The 20,166-nt window shown below is 36.9% G+C and overlaps 1 protein-coding gene across 8 annotated transcripts in view; it reads right to left on the minus strand.

Annotated features, from left to right (window-relative positions):
* Positions 1-2,417: 2,417 nt before the first annotated feature.
* HLTF (helicase like transcription factor) overlaps positions 2,418-20,166 on the minus strand; it is a 28,726-nt gene continuing 10,977 nt past the window's right edge. For 4 of the 8 annotated variants that reach the window (XM_080409455.1, XM_080409454.1, XM_080409453.1 and 1 more), the window contains exons 13-24: positions 20,065-20,162; positions 18,591-18,734; positions 17,201-17,339; positions 16,321-16,456; positions 15,814-15,993; positions 15,250-15,371; positions 13,262-13,440; positions 10,096-10,224; positions 8,554-8,666; positions 8,073-8,253; positions 4,969-5,049; positions 3,958-4,250 (exon numbers count right to left, since the gene is read on the minus strand). In XM_080409455.1, the coding sequence (XP_080265581.1) occupies positions 4,098-4,250; positions 4,969-5,049; positions 8,073-8,253; positions 8,554-8,666; positions 10,096-10,224; positions 13,262-13,440; positions 15,250-15,371; positions 15,814-15,993; positions 16,321-16,456; positions 17,201-17,339; positions 18,591-18,734; positions 20,065-20,162 (1,655 nt within the window). In that variant the 3' untranslated portion in view covers positions 3,958-4,097. Of the gene's footprint in view, positions 2,836-3,957; positions 6,345-8,072; positions 8,254-8,553; positions 8,667-10,095; positions 10,225-13,261; positions 13,441-15,249; positions 15,372-15,813; positions 15,994-16,320; positions 16,457-17,200; positions 17,340-18,590; positions 18,735-20,064; positions 20,163-20,166 lie in introns of those variants that run through there. The other 4 variants (XR_013931675.1, XM_080409456.1, XR_013931676.1 and 1 more) reach the window with 4 other exon arrangements.

The raw sequence follows: 20,166 nt of genomic DNA on the forward strand, positions 1-20,166 counted from the left end.
TTTCTGGCTTCCCTAAACTCTCAAGCAATTAACAAAAAAAAAAAAAGGGAGCTCTGAAGCAGTCTAAAATACTCAAAAGGTATAATCTTTAGGCTTTGCTAATGTTACTCTAGCTATCATTAACAAATGTCCAGCTTTTAGTTCTGTAATTATTTACAGGTTATATAGTCATTTGTCAGGGAGCTCTATAGGGCCAGTCGCCTTTATTAGCTTGCCTAATTATAGACAGGGCAGTGGAGGAAGTACCTGCTGTGAAGCTACTAACATAAGCAACACGAAGCTTGGGAAAAGGGCATCTTTCTTTCGGTGACCAAAGAAAGATCATCCCTAATGCAAGCAGTGTACACTGTGAACTTGTTTTTAACCAGAATGGTGACGCTGTTTTGGCAAAGAAAGACTAAATGGCTGCTTAAGTAACTGTACCTATCCTGATTAGGAAAACTACTCTTTCCATGTGCGCAGAAAGTATAAGAAAGAAAGGGCTCTTTTGCCACACTCGGGCTACACATTGTATTCTAAGGCACATGGAAAAGCAGTAAAAATACCACAGTAACAAAAGCATGCTGAAGAAAAGACAGAGATTGGCTGTTATCTGTACTAAGTTTCAGATCCACCTGTTAGCCAAGTCTAAACAGAACTGTATGACTTTGTGTTCTGTCTTCGACAGCTATACTCTGTACTAGTCAGAAACACTACGAAAATAGTATTTCATTATTTCCTGTTAAATGAGGGTTTTGTCAGGAAGCGAGTGAGGGTGCTAAACTTTTAGCCTAGAAATAAAATAATCAACAAGTTCTCGCCATTTGCTGGTAAAGCAGAAGATGTAAACCGGGTATGAGAGTTAGTTTGTTTTAACTTGTTTTCACTACTTAAATGGTGACTAAGGAATCTTAGAGCAATTAGCAAAAATGCTAAAGATGAGGTCCAAACCAAAGTAGCTTGTAGCTATTTAGAACTACATAGCATCTGAACTCCCGGTTGTAACTAGCCTTTTCCTGTATGGGTTTTTCTTTTGCCGTGTTGGGTTTCTTTAACAGGTAAATTTGAAGTGTGAAAGCAGGAGGGATTACTAGTTACAATCTGTAGTGACAAAAGTATTACTTCATCCAACAAGTAGAAATATCGGGAGTTCTGCATGCTCACAAAATACTTACTGAAAATGGTAAAATACTGTTTTGAAGACAGCTGAAGAGTCTTAGTTTTTCTCCCCTTGTCTGTATTCATACTAGAGAGTAGGTGCATTACTTCTTTTTAAGCTCAGTTGGAGAGAACTGAAAGTGTAAAAGCGTGAGATTATACCAGCCTGAAAATTTGGTTTAGCATGTTAAGTTTTGTTACGTTAATACAAGAAGATAAGGAGAGATGCTGATTAAGATGAAAACCTGCATGTTTTGGGTTAACAAATATAGTTAGTAAAGAAAGAAAACCTATAAAACCATTCTGTCCTAGCCTCTGTGACTCATACTATGGTCAAGTGTTTACCCACAGCCTCAGGAAAGCTAAAGGTATGACATCTATACCAAACTCTGTGCAGCTTATTTTCAATAAAATGACCTTTATGTCATTATCTGCCACTATTTCCTTCATAGTTACTGCAGGCAGCATTTGCAGAAGAAGAGAGATCCCTTTTTATCCTTTGCAATAGTATCACTTGATGCATCAATTTCCTGCTCTAACCTGTAGGTGCTCAAAGCAGTACTTGAATTAAAGCTCTATACTCAAAACATCACTATTCAAAAGAATCATAGCCCCGCTCAGATTACGACTTGAGTACTGGAACTCCATTTGCCTTTAAAAAGTACATAATCTGAGGTGTTCCTTAGATGGTGACTTAAAAGTTCAGAATATTTTTTTTTTAATTTACATCTTTATTTTATGTAGGGGGTAAAAAGCCACCAAGAACATTAAGACAACTCAGTCTTTGGAATTAAAATGTTAGTAAAGTTCATCATTCCAAAAGCTCATTTCTAGAACATGCTACAGGACATACCATTAGAACTCCAAGAAAGAATACCAACAGCCAAAGACTACCCCAAACAACCAGAACACCATGGGTTTTAACCACCTGAGTAACTGAACAGCTCCATCAAATCAGACAGGACTTGTCTGCGCTCAGCTTTGACCTTCAGCTGTTCTCTTGGTTATGTTAATGGCTTTTTGGGGAGATACCTTAACTAGCCATACAGCTTAGCACTAACTGCAGGAAGTTTTTATTTGGCTTTAGAACATGGAAACCATCATCTAGTAGAGGAAAAATTATACTAGTAATTGTTTTCAAAATCCTAACTCAGCCACTCTGCGAAACGTCAGCATATTTTAAACACAAGTAATGACACAGCTTGACTAGCCATTGAAATGGGTCTCTTTCTCATGGAATTTTAACTTGGAAAATGGAAAGAACAACACAAAGGCAAATCTCTCATGCATAGTCAGGAATTATTTCTCCAGCTTATCTGTAAGCATCAGAATCTGAACCACAAAAACCAAAACAAAGTTTTAACTTAGACACACACAAAACTTTTCAGTTGGGTATAGCTCCATTTCTTCTTCGTCAAATTTGTAGTGATGACCAGTCACTGGGGTTCACACTGTCTTCTGTCATTCATTTCTTTTGAATTCTTTCTCTAACAGACTTAAAACACACTTTTCTCCACAGTTAAGATGCTAGCTCCTCAAAAACTGCATCAGCTTGTTAGGTTACCTATTTTGAATTCCCTTCTTGTTCCTTCCATTAGCTCACTGTTTTTCCAAGTATCAGACATCTTCCCTTTATTTCTCAGTCCTTTTTCCATTTCCTGTGTTTGCAATTCATCTTATAATCAGCTGGCTGGTAGTCTTAAGAAAAGGTGAAAGGCATTAGAAGCAAATCAGATTCCATTTCTCTGCTGCCAAATACGCTTCCTGAATCTAAACATAGTATCTAAACAGAACCTAAACATAGCAATCTCTGCCTCCAACTTGAAGTCTTAAGTGTTACAGGGAAGGCAGTGTAGTAGTAAGAAAACACAGAAGAGAAGACCAGAATCAAATGGAAAGAGATAGAAGGAACAGACAAGAATATTCAACTAATATTCAACTGAGATTCTTCAATGCTACTTACTACTTTGCAGTACATGAATATGTTTACCAGATTCTTCCTCTATAAATCAAGATGCATGCAGATCAGCAATCCATTAAGACACACATACAGGATTGGAAAAGCACTTACTTAGCAGTGTAAGAAAACGGTTAGAAAGCTGGCAGCTATTAAAATAATTTGTTTTGTTTAATTTACTTCACAAGGACTAACTGATTCACTGACAAGTGAGTGGGTCATATTGTACTTTGCATACAGCACAGCTTCATTGTTCAAAGTGTCTACAGAAGTTACCAGAAAGCATGTTACCAATACAAGCCTATGATTCTAGCATTTCATCCAAACCACAAAGCCTTTACTTTTACAAAAATCAGTGGAATTCTGTTTAAAGGAAGTAAATTTATAAAACACTTTTTAAAAATATTTTAAGTACTAGATTTTTACGAGCTCCTGAGAAGTAATCAGAGGAACTCCCTGCCACACTTGTGCATTATTCAGAAATAGTAAAAAAATATTTTAAAATTTTTATTTAGATACTATCTCTGAACATAGTCTGCGAAAATAAGCATTCCTTATAAAGTGATCACTGATTACCTACTCTGAAACAATCCAAATGATCTGTTTGGCTATCAGGAGAGATTGAAACATGAAGCTACATAATTTCTTACTCTTGTTATTTACCCTTTGTTACCTTTTCACCTCTAAAAAGAGATTAAATTCTCACAAGATAGAACTGTGAGTTCTACACATTTCTGTTCTGAGGGATTTTTACGTATTCTTAAGCATTGTACATAGTAAGCAATATTTTGCAGACCACTGGAAAGATTTCAGGAATTCAAAACAAGTTTGTGCATTTTTAAGTTAAGAAATTTAGAAGCAAATTGGTTTTTATAATTTATTTCAAGCATTTATGTTTTGACCACAAAGACGACAAAACTAAAAGCATGAGACAATGTAACTTGAAGAGCAATATTAACTAAATTATGAAATATATTATTTACTCAAATACCACAGTTTCAAGCTATAAATCAATTAGAGCCTTAATTTCATTGATTTTGGTTTGTTTTACTTCAGTTGCTGAAGGCTTTTTGGTAGCAAAGGCTCCTGCTGCAAGTTCCCTCTTCTTGTTCTGAATTTTCAGCATATTTTCTTCCACTGAATTCTTCACAATGAACTGAAATACAAAAGAAGCCCAAATTAAATTCTTTGTGGTTTGTTTGGGTTTTTTTAATTAGAAGTTTAGGATGAGAAATGCAGGTGCTTTGGAAAAAAAAGTTAAATAGCTGAGTAGCCTAAAGCACAGTTACAATATTGCATTATTACTTTGTAAAGGAAGAGTTATAAAAGCAGCTGGAAAAAAAGGCTTGGCATTTCAATTTTTTTGCCCCTTTTTTTCTTTCTAAACCCACTTATTAGAAGAGTAACTGTCTCTTCTTTGCTACTTATGTTAGAAGAGAACCTGTCTTCAGTTTCCCAAGTTTCCAAGCAATTTTTTCCCCAAGAAATATTCACAAGCAATATTTTTGTGACTGGGTATTAGTGCAGCAGGCCAGCTGCTCTTCTGCAGCTAAACAAGCCGCTATGACAAAAGCAAAAGCATTCTACATACCTTCAAAACAATAAACAGTAATAGCCAGGCTAGGCAACAGCAATGCTACCCCATCTTAGTCATGTCAAATAGCTTAATAGCGACATTAATTTCAAAAATAATTATTTCATGGGAAATAGGTTACATTTAATAAAATCTTACAGTCCAAAGTCCACACTTCAAAAAATTTACTGGCAAGACATATGATGTCACAATTCTTTTAAAAATACAGTGAATCTTTTTTGAAAATTATTTATTATTTCCTAACCAGAAAACTGTTCAAACAGATCATGTTTCCACTCACCTTAGTAATAACAACATTATGCTTCTGACCCAGCCTGTGACACCTATCAAAACACTGGTCTTCTGCGGCAGGATTCCAAGCCTAACAGTATCAGCAACGAACAAGTTAAATAAGCTCCCTTCCAAATACATAGCAAGATGCACATGGAATCAAAGAAATTACTGTACCATCACCTCTTGAACAAATACTGCTTGCACGTTAATTAGTTCCAACAATGTCTCACTCTTTTAAGTATCCAGATATAAAGAAAGCTTTGAGAACTTTTGGTTGTATATTCATAACAAGCAGGAACTTTAGGTAAATGCTTTAAAAACGAGGAGATTTTTGCTTATCACAGGCAAATTTTTAAACTCATTAAAGTTGTCAGGACTTTAGGAAACATCAGAACAATCTCATTATCATTTTAATTCTGAAATAATCACTGCATACGCTAACTGCCTCAGCACCCTTTTCCCGACAGCAAAATCTAAACCAGCTGAACACAGGCAGTTATTTATCAGTAGACCAAGTCTCTGATTGTTAAGAAAGCCCATGTATACTTCCATTAGTATATGCAATAATTACCAAGTTAGGTAAACAAGAAACTTGCTGAATACAAAAAGGTAGTGTAACTGTTCCTACTTAGGCTTAGGATATAACGCTAAACATAAGGATTGTGAAATGCCAAGTCTGTGCTCTACATTTTTCCAGCACATTTTTTCTATCTAAAGGTATAGTACTACTAGTTCTCACAGAACAGATACTTAAGCCTACCTAAAATGTAATAATGTTCTGCCTGTGATAAGCAAGTCTTGTGCAATGGGCTTGCCTTGCTATGTCACCCACATACTGAAAGTTATCTAGGAACTCTTCTTAATGACTCTTTCTGTAGGAAGGGGAAAAAACAACACTAGGCTAGCACAAAAAATTCATTTTACATTCCAAGAATCTTTGATGCCTAAACACGCTTAAGACATCAAGCTGCAAGATAAAAGCCAAGTCTTGTGTCTCCAGTCTAAGGCAGTGAGAAGAAGTGCAACAAATGATGTATCTGTCACTGCAAGATGAACATTGCTGGCAAGCTATGTATGGCAAACCGTTCTAATACTAACATGACTGTACAAACAGGATGATGTTTTGAGGAAAGACCTAGCCCAAACATGCACATGCTCCATTCTATCTTTGCTGTAGTCCAGTAGGACCAAAGTGTACTACTTTCACTCTTCTTCTCTCATCAGTCCAGCAAAGGAAAACTGAATTGCAATACCTCTATGCCTTTCTGCAGTATCTCATACAAAGGATACTATATTATACATAGGAAAATATGAAGAAACTTGAGCCTCAGAGAAACATCTGGATACTTGTGATACTCCCACATTAAAGGTTTGTACTTCTTCCTAAAGGTGAGAATTCAGCAGATATGAATGTATTTAAACAAACAAATAATTAAAAAGAAAAAAGGAGGGGGTGGGGGAGAAAATAGTCTATGGCTGGATAAATGTTCCTCCCTTGCACTGTGGTACAGCAGCTCTCAGAAAAAATGCAGACCTCCAAGCTACAGTTCTACAACAAATTTGAGTAGAAAACCTGGTTACTCCACTGGTTCCAGAGGTATTTCTGCTTCTTAAATCCTTTATTGCTGCTAATTCACTTCAAGGAATGCTAATGCATGACCGAATCTCATTCAGCACTGAACTCTCAAAAGCATGATCATAAAGGATCATGTGGTCCCACTGATGCTTCACCACATACATGTAGTCAACCAGTGCCACTTGGAATGGTTACCATCACAGGATGGTTACCAGCAGGATGAGAAGTTGTTCAGTGGTGTATAAAGGCTGCAATTATATTTGGCCCTGGTTTGTGAGGTATAACTATATAGTGCAGATGACTCTTAACAATGCTTAGCTTATTTTCTTACAACTGCTTGCCACAGGACAGTGTATGCATTGTACCTCGTTAATTATCTTCACAGAAAATGAAAATTCTCTTGGACCTTCTGCAAGCTTTCTTATTCAGAGAATTGTTTAAAAACCAAACCGAAGCCAAAAAAACCTGTTCCAATGGAACTATTCAATGCAACACACACAGAAACAATGCTTGTGAAGATGTATCACGGTTCATGAAAAACCTTTTTCCAAGGCACCTTCTCCATACTCGTTCTTATTTTACTCCTTTAGTTTATTAAGTAAATAGCTTTTTTCATCATGCTGTTATTATCACTAATCTGATATCCAAGCTAGTACTGTTTTCTTTACTATTAGTGTTACCAGATGCCCAAGTCCAAAGTTACACTATCATTTTCATTTACTTTGGTTTTGTTTTCAAGTGCACAATCTGTGTAATTTGTCTCAGTTTCCAACTGCCAGAAGACTAAGGCATCAGAGCAGAGGAGTAAATAGTGGGGAAGAGAGGAAGTGAACAGAAAAAAACTTTGATTTTGTACAATGACACTAGACATGAACCAATTCTGTTAAGAATGCCATCTTGCTATCAATAAATGTAATTTCCATTTTTATTCCTTACAAATACTTTTGCATTCCTGAGTGCTTTAATGAAAAACTTCCTAAACTTAGATATCACTCACCATCTATCTTAGTCTCCTAAATCACTAAGTTTTTGTGGTATGTTACCACAAAAAAGTAACTTCAGATTAATGTCTTTCTTTATAAATAAAGTCACACAAAAAATAATGGAAGTGACTACAGCAGGGAAGTACTGCATTATAAGACAGAAAGAAAATTCACTGTTCCTGAAATTCCAGTTTATGGCTTTTGAAGTTACTAAACAGAACAAACAGAAAACCACATTCAAAATTATCAGAAACAAAGAGAAAGAAACAATGAAGGAACAAGTATCAAATGCTACACTGTAAGGTGTCACACCACCATGCTAACTACTACTAGCATTCTTTCCATTCACAGCAAGTAACTGGACAATACAAAAAATACTGTGTTAAAACAAAAACATGCCATGGAAACAAGTGAAGAAAAGCCCCATTTGCCCTTTTACATACTCAGCAGTGTTGTTCATTCTCAGAGGGGCTTTCCTTCTACCTCTTGGGAAAACACAAAAGGAGCTTCCCCTAGATTAAGCCATATCAGTATGAACAACCAGTTACTCACAGGATCCATTAAAAACACTCGGGAAGCTGCTGTCAGATTTAATCCAACTCCACCTGCTTTCAGAGACAAAAGCATTACAGTTGGGGATCCTGCTTGGCTGCTTTGGAAACACCGAATTGCTTCTACTCTTTTCTTCTGTGCCATTGACCCATCCAAACGAGTAAAGGCAAACCCCGATTCTCTGAAGAGAAAGTAAAAATGTTCTATTTAACAGTAAATTTTCTGTGACAGCAAGAAATAAATATATAAAAATTATGACCTCTTTGACTCTGAAATGTGTATTTTAAGTTCTGCATTTAACATGCGAAACGTTAAAAATAACACAAATGAGCTTCATGGCTTCATTCCACTAACCAAAGTATTTCAGTAATTTGTTCCTCTTCTGAAGTTCTAAAAATCAAAAGGATACTATATTCTTTGTGAGATCTTTTTAAAACACCATAAAAGCATGTTTATAAAAAATGACAGTAACTTTACTTACTTCAAGGGATTTTCCATCAGTGATAGGAAAGTTGTGAACTGAGAAACAACCAGACATTTAGCAGTTGGATTATCCCTCCGTAGTTCTATCAAAGCATGCATGAGAGCATTTATCTGAAACCAAATGAAGACTTACACAGCTTATTCTGATTTGGTTAGATTCTGCTCTTACAGGTGCTTTAATAAATCTCACATCAGTTGAGAAATCACTGTTCAGTAATACTTTTTAAACAAACTGATCTTAAATTCTGCAGGTAGGGTTTCTTTCCATTTGCAAAGGGAATTATAGGTTGAACACTTTTAATGGTCACAAACTCTAGGGAGATTGACAGTGCTTTGGGAAGAGGATTCACAAACCTGTTCTTCCAGACATAGTTCCCACTATCAGGAGTCAGCACGTCCTGTAACTCCAGAGCCTCTTATATGGAAAAAAAGGAACAGAGTACTGGAACTCTTGAAAAGTAAGACTTAAGCAAGGGACAGCCACAAGGCAAATGCTCTACTGTAGCAATACTCGCTTCAAGAAGCAAGAAAGGCTTCCACCAGGAATATTCAGGCAAATAAGCTGTGCAAGCTTCCTGGCTAGGTATGACAGAGGATGAGGAGCCACCAGAAACATTCCTGGAACCAACAAGAGAACAAAAGGAGCAAGGAATTGGATCTGAGGCAGAACATTGCCAGTTTTCTCATGTAAGGTTTAGGTATGATGAGGTAAAGAACCACTAGCTGGAGAATGCAAGTAACTGCACCAGGTAAAAAAGAAAAAGGGGAAAAAAAATTAATTTAGTCTAGAGCACAGTGTCCTGAATTATTGCTTAGGTCTCCACAGAAAGATTTTTAGGGAATAAAATTTATAACCAACGTTTGAAACAGTAACTTCATTAAATTTTATTTTATAAAATGTAATGTTTCAGAAAAGCAATGTCAAAAAAAAAAAAGGCCAAAGTACAAGCAGCAAGCAGGAAGATTTAATATCTGGCAGCAAATGCACAACAAAGGTGAGGCAAAAAATGATGTGGCAGACCTTGAGAAATAGGTCTGCAAAGTACAATAAAAATATCTCACTAGCTTATCTGACAAATGTTATACTAAACATATGATGCCCATTCAGTTTTCCCCTTTAGAGCAGAATATATAATCTTTAGACAACTTTTAAGAAAGAAGGATTTATTTAAGAGCAGAACAGTTTCAGTGGTTATAGAACTACTCTATCTTCAGAAACAGAAACAAAAGCCAAAAGCAACAGCTCTTTTATCAAAAGTTTTATTTAGTTAATATATGTGTATGTATTGCACAATGACCAGCATCAAATTACAACTGGTACTCCTTTTGTCTTGTTTCCCTGCTGCAAAATTTGTCTGTGATGAGTTTATTACGCATTTTCTCCTATGCTGGCTAGACATGCTGTACAGACCTTAAATAAATACTTTAAATTAAGTATGTTATGCATATGTAAAGTATGTTCAGCATATTTACATAAAAATTCTAGAGACTGCTCTACAAAACCATCATGAACACCATGTTAAAACACAACAAAATGTACCTTTGAACTGGATATCCACTCTTGATCCAACTTCTTTCGATTACTGGAGTCTATTTCCTCTTCTAGGGGACATTCCACCAAGTGCTCCACTCGAAGCTCATTCCTACAGAACGGGCATTTGGCATTTGGCTACAAAAAAGCCCAGATAACATTAGAGAAACATACTAGGCCAAATTACTTGTAGCAGGTACTAAAGTTCACCTTTACAAAGCATCTTTTAGGAAATTATTATATTCTTCTAACACACTGCCTTTGTCATTTCTGACATAACGACTGAACTATTTTATTTGGGAGAACATTAAGATCACATAAATGCTACATGTTTTAAAAACACTCTGCCTTCCTTAAAAGTAGTCTTCTTTCTGAGCATATTTATACTGGAAATGAGCAGTTCAAGATTCAAAAGCAAGCAAATACTTGGGCTATGGGGAGAAGACTATTTAAAAATCAGAAAAATAAACATCCAGAGACAAGATCTTCTTAGTTACAAACAAAGAATGACCTTTTACCCTTTTTCTTCAAAGCCTGCACAGAAATAATAGCAGTCTGATGAAATATGCTTTGTCAGGGCCAGACACAGGGTATCTTCTCTTTTTCCCCCCACAGACATGAGAAATGAGACATAACTTAACACCAAAAGGCTTTTTCTCTGAAGCGTACTCTAGATAAGGCAAAGTTTAGCATTTATACAATAGCACTTCCATAGAACTACTCACAAAATGTAACAAAAGACTGCGTGCACTATACAAATGTACAACTTCATGAAGCAAAAATGACAGACATGAAAAAATTCTGCCTAACAGAGCAACCCTTTAAAATTAGCTAACTTTGTTTATATAGCAATCTGGCCACAGAACCAAGGCATCGTTAGACAGGCTGCAAACCACATCTCACAAAGCATGTGAATACTGGGGGCTGCTAATCTGGAATGAACTTCTGGCCAATTAAAAAGGCTGGCAGTCATGGTCTGCATACACAAATTTGCTGCAGCACTAAAGATACCCTTTCAAGAGACAGAACCTCAACACAAACAAATCTATAATAAGTCTCCAAAACATAGTTACAAATAAACTGTAAAAAAAATTCATTTCTATTCCTGATTTGGTAGCAATCCAAAAATCCTTTAGAGATGAGACAAAATAAATTAATTCTAATAAATCTGAAAAAGTTTTCTGGAAAAAAAATTCCTAACAGTGCTCATAAAGACTTAAAAAAAAAATACAATAAAAGGCTCACATCTTTCTGCATCTCTTCTTCAATTTAGTACTGTAATTAAAAACAACAGAAAATCCAAACCACAGCTGAACAATACCAACACAGATACTGAAGACTTGCTGTGAAAGCATATGAAAGTGACAAAACGTGTCTTACAGTCAACAGCTAGATGGAAAAAAAAAAGTTTTCATGCATATCTGACAAGCTTTTACAAGAACGCAGTTAATACACAAAGACATTAAAGTACTGTAGAGATTTTATAGTTTTATTGTGACTTCTGCACGGGACCTTTACTTACTTGCATAACTATGAAGCTAGCCTCAGTGAAAGACTGAAACAAAGCTGGTGTTAATTCTCAAGCTGTTAACTACTAAGAAGTTTTTCCAATTTCAGTTAAACCTTTCAGGTTAACATTAGAAAGATAAAATGGTCTCCAAGCTTGTAATACAATGAAAGGCCAAACTTTTCACTCAGCAGTTTTGTGTTGGCAGCTTCACATCCCATTCCTCACCGATGGCTTAATGCTCTCACTTGTATTAATAATGAAAACCACAGACATCTTGTCTGGAAGAATCCTGTTTGAACCCAAGCTGTAGATGTCTGTCAGTGTTTTGGCTGGAACCTGCAAAACCTTCCTTGGGAATTGATTTAAATCAGGAATAATTCTGAATGTAAGAAAGGCTTGCTCACTCACTGCTTTGGAAACTCACAACAGTTCAACTTCAAAAGAGCAGAATCTACACCCGCCTCTGTTGAGACTTTACCACCATGAAAACAATCTATGGAACAATGTGGGATTGGACAAAGGCCCTAATTCTGCAGATTCCAAGGTCCTTTCTAGGCAAAGCATAGTAGATCATCTGATTGTACACTCAAGCAACACAGGTTCCATCATATGATACCCGATTTATTTCTCTGCATGCCTAAAAACACCTGAAGGTTGAGCAGGGACATCGACTCTGCTATAGACACATCAAGAACCTCTGCACTGGAAAAAGGCCTCTGCAAGCACTCTTTCCTCAAAGAGTAATTTCACATCACTAGTTTCCCCTCAAAATTTGCACAAACTCTGGACTGGGATATCTGCATCAGAACCTTGCGTGTCTGGCAATGAAACAAAGTCGATCTACATGCCAGACAGACAACGCTTCCTACCTTTGCCTTGTTAGGTTGACTATGCACAAGCAGGAACTAGTTTGTCCCTTGCTGCCTCCTATTAATAACACCACCTAGGTTTAGCTACTTGCTGCTCAATTGTGGCTAAGGAGGCAGAACAATTCCAGAGTGAAAGTGCAGCAGCACTGGATACAGCTGGTTAGCCTACCACACTTTCAGATTACCATAGAAAGGAAAGGGCAAACAAGAAGGAAAAGTATAGCTTAGACATGCACATGAAAAAAAAAAAAAAAAAGACTATGTTTTTTTTAAAAATCTAAAGATTTCCTCAAGTTTATTCTGGAGAGTCCAGACAAAGGGCCATAAAGATGGCCCTCTAGCGGAGCAGCTATTTCACCGTAGAAGGTTATCAGCTTGGAATAAGTAAACATGACTTTAGTTCAAGAGTCAACCTCCAGTACACAGCTTTGATCTCTTTTAAGCACAACAATATATACACGCATCACATCACATACAATCAGTGAAGGGGCATCCAGCCGTATGTAGGTATACAATGCTGCACTGAATGCCACACTTTTACCGTAGGGACGAAGTAAGGTGAGAACTAGGGAAGAGGCCTTTGAAAATACTGATGAACCTTAACATGTTCAGTTTGACAGCTACTCTCTCCACAGTTTCACTTCAGGCCAATAGCATTTATAGCCCAGCTGATAACAAGGTTTAAATCATAAATGGTGAACAGTGTAAAAGAACATAGCTAGATGGCCTTCTAGTGATACCAGTTTGTTGGTTTTGAATACCTGTTATAATTAAATGTAACCATAGAACAACCAACCTGTTCTCTTCTGATGACTTCAAAAATACATGGTTTACAGAACACATGCGCACACTGTGTTATCACAGGAAGAGTCAGCGATTCCAAGCAAACTGCACATTCTTCATCTGAACCAGAGCTCAGCACCAACTTCATTTTCCTCACTAATGTCTCATGCAGTTCTTCAGGAATTTTATTATCTGCAAATAGAGAAAGGAACTTAAAAACAGAGATTTCCATACGGGAAACACTCTTGAGCTGACACACATGAGAGTTCCATTGTTCAAAATGCAATTAGGACAGCTTATACACAATGAGGACATAGCCTACAATGTATAAAGAAACAACCTGCCAAATAGTAGGTCAGAATTTTCTGTAGTATTTCAAAGCTTATTAAGAATAATCTTACTTGGAAAAATGGTAATTAGAACTCAAAGAATCTTGACTACATACTCAGTGATAAGTACACTGTTAAAGAAAATGTATTTTGAATTAAGAAATTTAAAGTGCTGAAGCTGCTAAGTGACAGAACCAGGCCTCATCCCTAGCGTAGCCCTAATCCAAGGCTGGTTTAAAACCCAGTCCAGTTAGTCAGTGGGAGAACAACAGATGATCAATTTGTGTACATAGCTGCTCTCAGAAACACAGGCGTTTCTAGAAAAATTAGTAGATGTGAATAGGAACTGCTTGTTCAAAGACTAAGCGTGCTTGAAGGAGTATGTGAGTTAAAGCTGGCAGAAAGAAGATCAAGATCTGAGGAGCCTGGAACCGAGGCAGAGCTGGAAGAGAGGAGATGAATCACCTGGGACAGTCAGGTGATGCATTCGCAGAACTGACAGGACCAAAGGAAACTCCTAAAAACTTCAGACATTGACTAATGGTTTGGTAAGCGTATATAAGCTGAGCTGCATGGTTCTCTGCCACTCACTGGGGTGGTGGCCCGGCTCTGAGTTGTGATTGAAGCAAGCCCAGTGGTCCCCACGTCTGTGTGGATTTCTCCTTGAATACACATGTGCAGCACAATGCCTAACGGGAACAAGCAATTTTCATATAACAGCTGTTCAGTAGTAACACTACAGAGATGACACTATTTATAGTTAAGATTGCTTTATTTTTTAAGTAAAGAAATTAAAGACATACTTACTAGTTACTAATTAATTTCTAAATAACTACTGAACGACTATCCAACATTTCTCCATCCTGTATTTTTCAGGAAAATAAATGAAAATCTTCTAAAAAAGGTTCTGACCATATCTTATCCATCTTTCAGTTTCCTGAAAAGTCACACCTATACCAATGGCATCTCAAAATAGGATTTTTCAAAATATTCAATTTGAGAATTCTCAAGTTTAGAGTATTTCAAACAGACTATACTTTCTTCTGAAAGAGATGCATATAATTTTTAACACTATGTGGCTGTACAGTTCTGGCTTGTCAAAAATAAAATTTCACCCTCCTTTCAGTCCTCTGTGTCCACCCTCCCTTACAGCCATAACAAAGTCAACAGGTCCCTATTCTGCTGAAGAGGCAATGGTTCTGCTGACATGGCTACCAATTTCCAGCCATTCCCCAAAGCTCCTCTACATCTTGTCTCCTGAGGCAAAGAAAAAGATTTGCTGTAAAAGCACTTCCGCAAATTATTACAACAACAGATACACTGCTTTTTAACAAGCTTCTTGATTTTGGCTCTGCTGAGGTCCTCTTTTGGTCATTTCTGTATGGGTTGTCAAAGCTTATTAACTCCTACTTCTAGCTTTCATAACTACTCATACTTCATCGCTTTTATTCTTATTTGAGTATGTGCTCAATTATCCACTTCTCAAACATATTCAAATATATTTTGGTACAAAAAAACCCCACAAGGTAACAAAGCTAAAAGTTCAATAATCCAAACTGAAAAGAGGGAAGTGGAAGATAAAAAGCTTGGAAAACACAAATTTGTTTCTGTTCTTGAATACAAAGTGCAAGTCCTGTTTTTGGAAACACAGAAACCAAAAGCATTCACTCACCAGCTGAAAAACTAGAAGATGTATTTATACAAAGACGAGGATGACAACAAAGCTGCCTCAATCTGAGCAGGACACCAAGGATGTCAGCATAGTGAGTTAGTACAGTCCCTTCACTGAAAAATCTGAAAAAGAGTTTGATAGTGTGAAACACTACACCCTGAAGTAACAGATGACATCAAGTGATCAAGTTTAGCTGTTTGAATGATGTTCTGATTTTTCACTTTCCTGTCCGAATATATTTTCTCAAATACTTTTCTGAAACAAGGTACAAAATTATACCAGTAGAAGAAATGCTAACGTGGTGACAAAAATTAAGGCCGTTCTTTATATATCTGGTATTCCTTTGTGTTTCTCGTAAGGCAGAACTTCTAATATATAGTTCTACAGTAGTCTCTACACTCCACTCTTCAGAACTGAAGAAATGCTATGCTAATCTGCAATTATTAGCTAACAGTATACAAACTGACATGCCTGGCTACTCAAGCTAACATAATCAAAACTTCCAAAACACAAGTTTTTTGTATGAAACTTCAGCCTTCAGGATTAAGAAAGGCTTCTACTCACCCGCTAATAGCAGCTTTGCCTTCCTTCTTCACAGACTGATAAATTTGTCTCTCTTCCTCTGTCAGCGTAACATATTGAATAAGTACTCTACGTTCTGGTAACTCCAAAATGGGTTTTCCTTTAACTTTAGTTGTTTTAGTTCTTCTAAGGGTAATACTCCTAATCAGAGACTGCAAACGCCTAAAGTATATATACAGAAAACATATTACCCAGCTGGGGTTGGGTTGGTTTGTTGTTGGCTGCCCTGCCCCCTGCCCCCCACCCTCCACACTTTATTGCATAAATACATGTTCTATATAAAATCCACGCACAGTAGTACAATATAATTTATCAATCAGAAACATTAAATAATTTTAATTATTTAATATTTATTAATTTGAAGTAAAAAATTGAGATAAGCACTGATGACACAAGCATTTCAATTTCATATGTGAAACACTGATTTGTCACACTGCCCAATCACTGCCAGTCATACTTATTTACAGACACTCTAGGAGCACTCCATACCCAAGTCCTCCTGGAGCTCCCATTGTGACTGGACGCTGAATTGTTCTGTGCCACCACTCTCGATCAGTGAAAGGTTTCAGTTTTAAGAAGGAAATAAGAGACCACAAATCCTTTACAGAATTCTGGATAGGAGTGCCTAAACAGAAAACAAACAAAGACTGTAAAACCTCAAAGAAACAAAAAAATACAATTTTTTAGTCAAAGGTAAAGTTCTGTGCTTTCTCCAAACCATACACAATGGACAAGGTCTCTCAGAAGTAGATTAACATATCATTAAGTATAATATAGATACTTTTTAAAATTAAAATATTACAAAACATTTAAATATATGAGAAAACTGCAGCTTTCAGTGCCAGGAAGTCTTGGATATTAATCCTTCCATTTCAGCTTCACCAGCAGTGGTTACATCATGATCATCTTTAAATTACAGTTAAGGATCATATACTTGCAAGGTTTCTGGCAGTTTTTAGGATGACTATTATATTTCAAAAAGCTGCTGAGGTTCGGATAAGTATGTAAGAGTGTGAGCTTCTAACCAGACATAACATGCCAGTTCATAGGCAGGTCCCTTTTTACTTGCACTTCCACCAAACCTGTGTATCAAAACTTATTTTAAAATTTGTGTCTACAAACTGAATAATAAAAACAAACAAACAAAAAAATCACTCAAGAAAACAAAATAAGAAACAACTAAAGGGGAAAAAAAACCCTTCATCACTGCTCAAAGACAAGTTTAAAAACATTCCAAATGCATGTGATGCAGGCAAGACATTAACCATCTCCCAGAAAAAGCCGAAGTGGAAACACCAAGTGGGAAACACAAGATGGCATTATACTAAGATGATATGCACTGCATATCCTCTGGTGTCAATTTTTTTACCTGTAAGTACCCATCTTCTGTGTGCCTCCAGATTTAAGGCAGCTTTAGTCTGCTGAGCATTTGGATTTCGTATAGTGTGCCCCTCATCCAACACAATTCTCAGCCACTTGACTTTGTGTAAAGGGCTGTCACCTCTGATCTGAAACACAGTGATTTTTAAACCTTTGACTCAAATTAAAATACTTTTATGCAATTTGGATTAAGTAAGCTATTAACAATGCCACAACTAATAATGGATAGTATTTATTCACATCTTATTTATTTATCAGCACAGAAAAATACAACTAAGAATAAGGCATTCCTTCTTTTAGATTTCATTATTCCTGGAAAATCACAAAAATGTTTGGGTTGGAAGGGACCTTAAAGGTCATCTGGTTTCAATCCCCTGCCCTGGGCAGGGCCACCTCCCCCCAGCCCAGGCTGCTCCCAGCCCCTTCCAGCCTGGCCTTGAGCATTGCCAGGGACGGGGCACCCACAGCTGCTCTGGGCAGCCTGGGCCAGCGCCTCCCACCCTCAGACAAAGAATTTCTTCCTTATATCTAATCTAAATGTACCTTCTTTAGTTCAAAACCATTAGCCCTTGTCCTATTGCCACAGACCCTAACAAAAACTCTGTCCCCATCTCTCTTCCAAGCCCCCTTTAAGTACTGAAAAGCCGCTCTAAGGTCTCCCCAGAGACTTCTCCAGGTGAACAACCCCAACCCTCTCAACCTGTCTACACAGGAGAGGTGCTCCAGCCCTCTGATCATCTTCATGCCCTCCTCTGGACTTGCTCCAACAGGTCCATGTCCTCCTTATATTACTAGTCTTCTCATACTTGAGTATGAGGACTGAACTACAGCAAAAATAAGCTAAGCTTGAGAAGAAGAAAGGCTTCAAAGACAAGAGATATGGAAAATGGATAAGAGAGCATATTAGAAGTTTATACTGTATTTAAAGATTTATCTTCAGGCTTTTAAAATGGCTGGACTTTCTATGAAAACATCACTTCACAAATACATCTCATGCAATGAGCCACTTGGTTGCAGCCCACATGCAACAGGAACTATGGAATTGTGGTTTTATATACAACACATTCTTTGAATTAGCTAGGGCAAGGCAGAAATGGGAGCCTCATGCCACTTGAGATTTGGGGAGATTTACATACTTGCCATCCTCTTCTATCCTTAAAAGGTTCTTCCTTAAGCTGTCATAATGGCAGCCAAATAATTTTCTCTACAGGAGAAATTTTCTCAATAAAAAACTCCCTTTGTTACCACAGTGAACCTGTAAGAAAGTGTGTAAAGCAAAACTACAGCTATAACCTTTTTATTGCCTACCAGAATAGCACTTGAATATACTGTCATCATTAGCCCAAACACCGGGAGTCTTGAACATATAATTTACTTACTCCATAATCAGTAGCTAAGGTGTTATATGTTGTCAGTACAATGTCTTGTTCTGAAAGAACTGATGGGTCTTTGCTACGGTCAGAACCATAATGAACATAAATATTTACATGAAAATCTTGATGGATATGTTGTTCAAATTGGTCCTGAAAGAAAAGTTGTCAAAAGTCATCCAAAAGGTAGTGTTACATGGTTGTCAGAATAACGTTCCTGTAAATTGCCTTAACTAAAAACCACTTCCTCTAGCTCTGTGACATTCTACATCCACTTACACAACAAAAGCAATTTGAATTGGGGTTTCTTTTTACCTCTCCAGCCAGGTGAGAAGAGGGACCAGAAGCAGTCACCTCAGTCATTAGTAACAGACACAGTATCACATTCTGATGACTCTAGCTCTACTTCTTGCACAGTATTAATTCACATCTGGATGATATATGCACTTCAAAATTCACTGTTCCTCCCAAACTATAATGGAAGAGCTTTTGTTTTTTCACTTTCTACGTTCATCTTCTCTTTGTTTATTCTTTCATTGTTTATTCACAGCTTCTTCCCCTTACTGGGCTAACTACCTAAGTTTTAACATAAATGACATGACAATTATCAAAGTATTAATTTTAAAACCAGTGTTTATATTCCCCACATTTGTTCTGCGAAGCACTCAGCATACAGTAATCTCAACAGCTGTTGAGATTAAAAAAAAAAAAAATAAATCAACAATTTGATTTCTGAAGCACCAGGCTCAAATTTTTTTTACTTACTTAATTTGGTTTTGAATTGATAAAGTACTTTTTTTTAACACCATTTGAAGTTTCCCAGTTACATGATTATAATGTTTTACCAACAGTCTAAGATTGTTTCCTTTTCTTTCTAATATTCTAACCACAAGACAGCAAAAACTTCCAAATAAAACACAACTTGAAAGTTAAAGATATCCCCTTAACATTTGTGTTCAAAGTGTCATTAAAACCAAACAAATTTAACTGATGCAGAGACAGAGCTAGAAGGGCCCTTCAGTCTGTTCACCCTAGCAGACCTACTCCCACGAATCACCAACAGGATTGCCAAAATACTGAACACCTCTACTAAATGCAATGTCACATGCATTATCACTAGAGTACAGTATTTTAATCTGAGCATGCAGTAAGAAGGACCTGTCTCCTCCACCTTCCTCAAATGGTTTAAAAAGAGTTAAATCACACAAGTTCCGAAAGTGCCAAATCTGCTTAGTCAAAAGCTGGGAATGGAAAGTGAACTCACTCCATCTGACAGTGGTGAACTCACTGTTCATGGAACCACGTTCTCATTATAATACTACTCCAGTTTCTAAAGGTCTATCAAATTACCCTCCCTTGTGAAAACAGCTTTGTTTCATGAAAAAGGCCTTTTACTACCATGACAGACTACAGAGAATACTATTTCTACAGCATCATAATCAACATGTATCACATTTACACACTAAATCAGCTTAGCACTTACAATCCAACTGCTTAAAACAGACAGCGGGCATACGATCAGTGTTGCTCTGGGGCCATCATCAGAGTATTTCTTCTTAACTGACTGAAAGCTAGCGATACCTGA

The sequence above is a fragment of the Falco punctatus genome (genome assembly GCF_963210335.1).
Source record: "Falco punctatus genome assembly, chromosome: 13".
In the NCBI taxonomy this organism is placed as follows: domain Eukaryota; kingdom Metazoa; phylum Chordata; class Aves; order Falconiformes; family Falconidae; genus Falco; species Falco punctatus.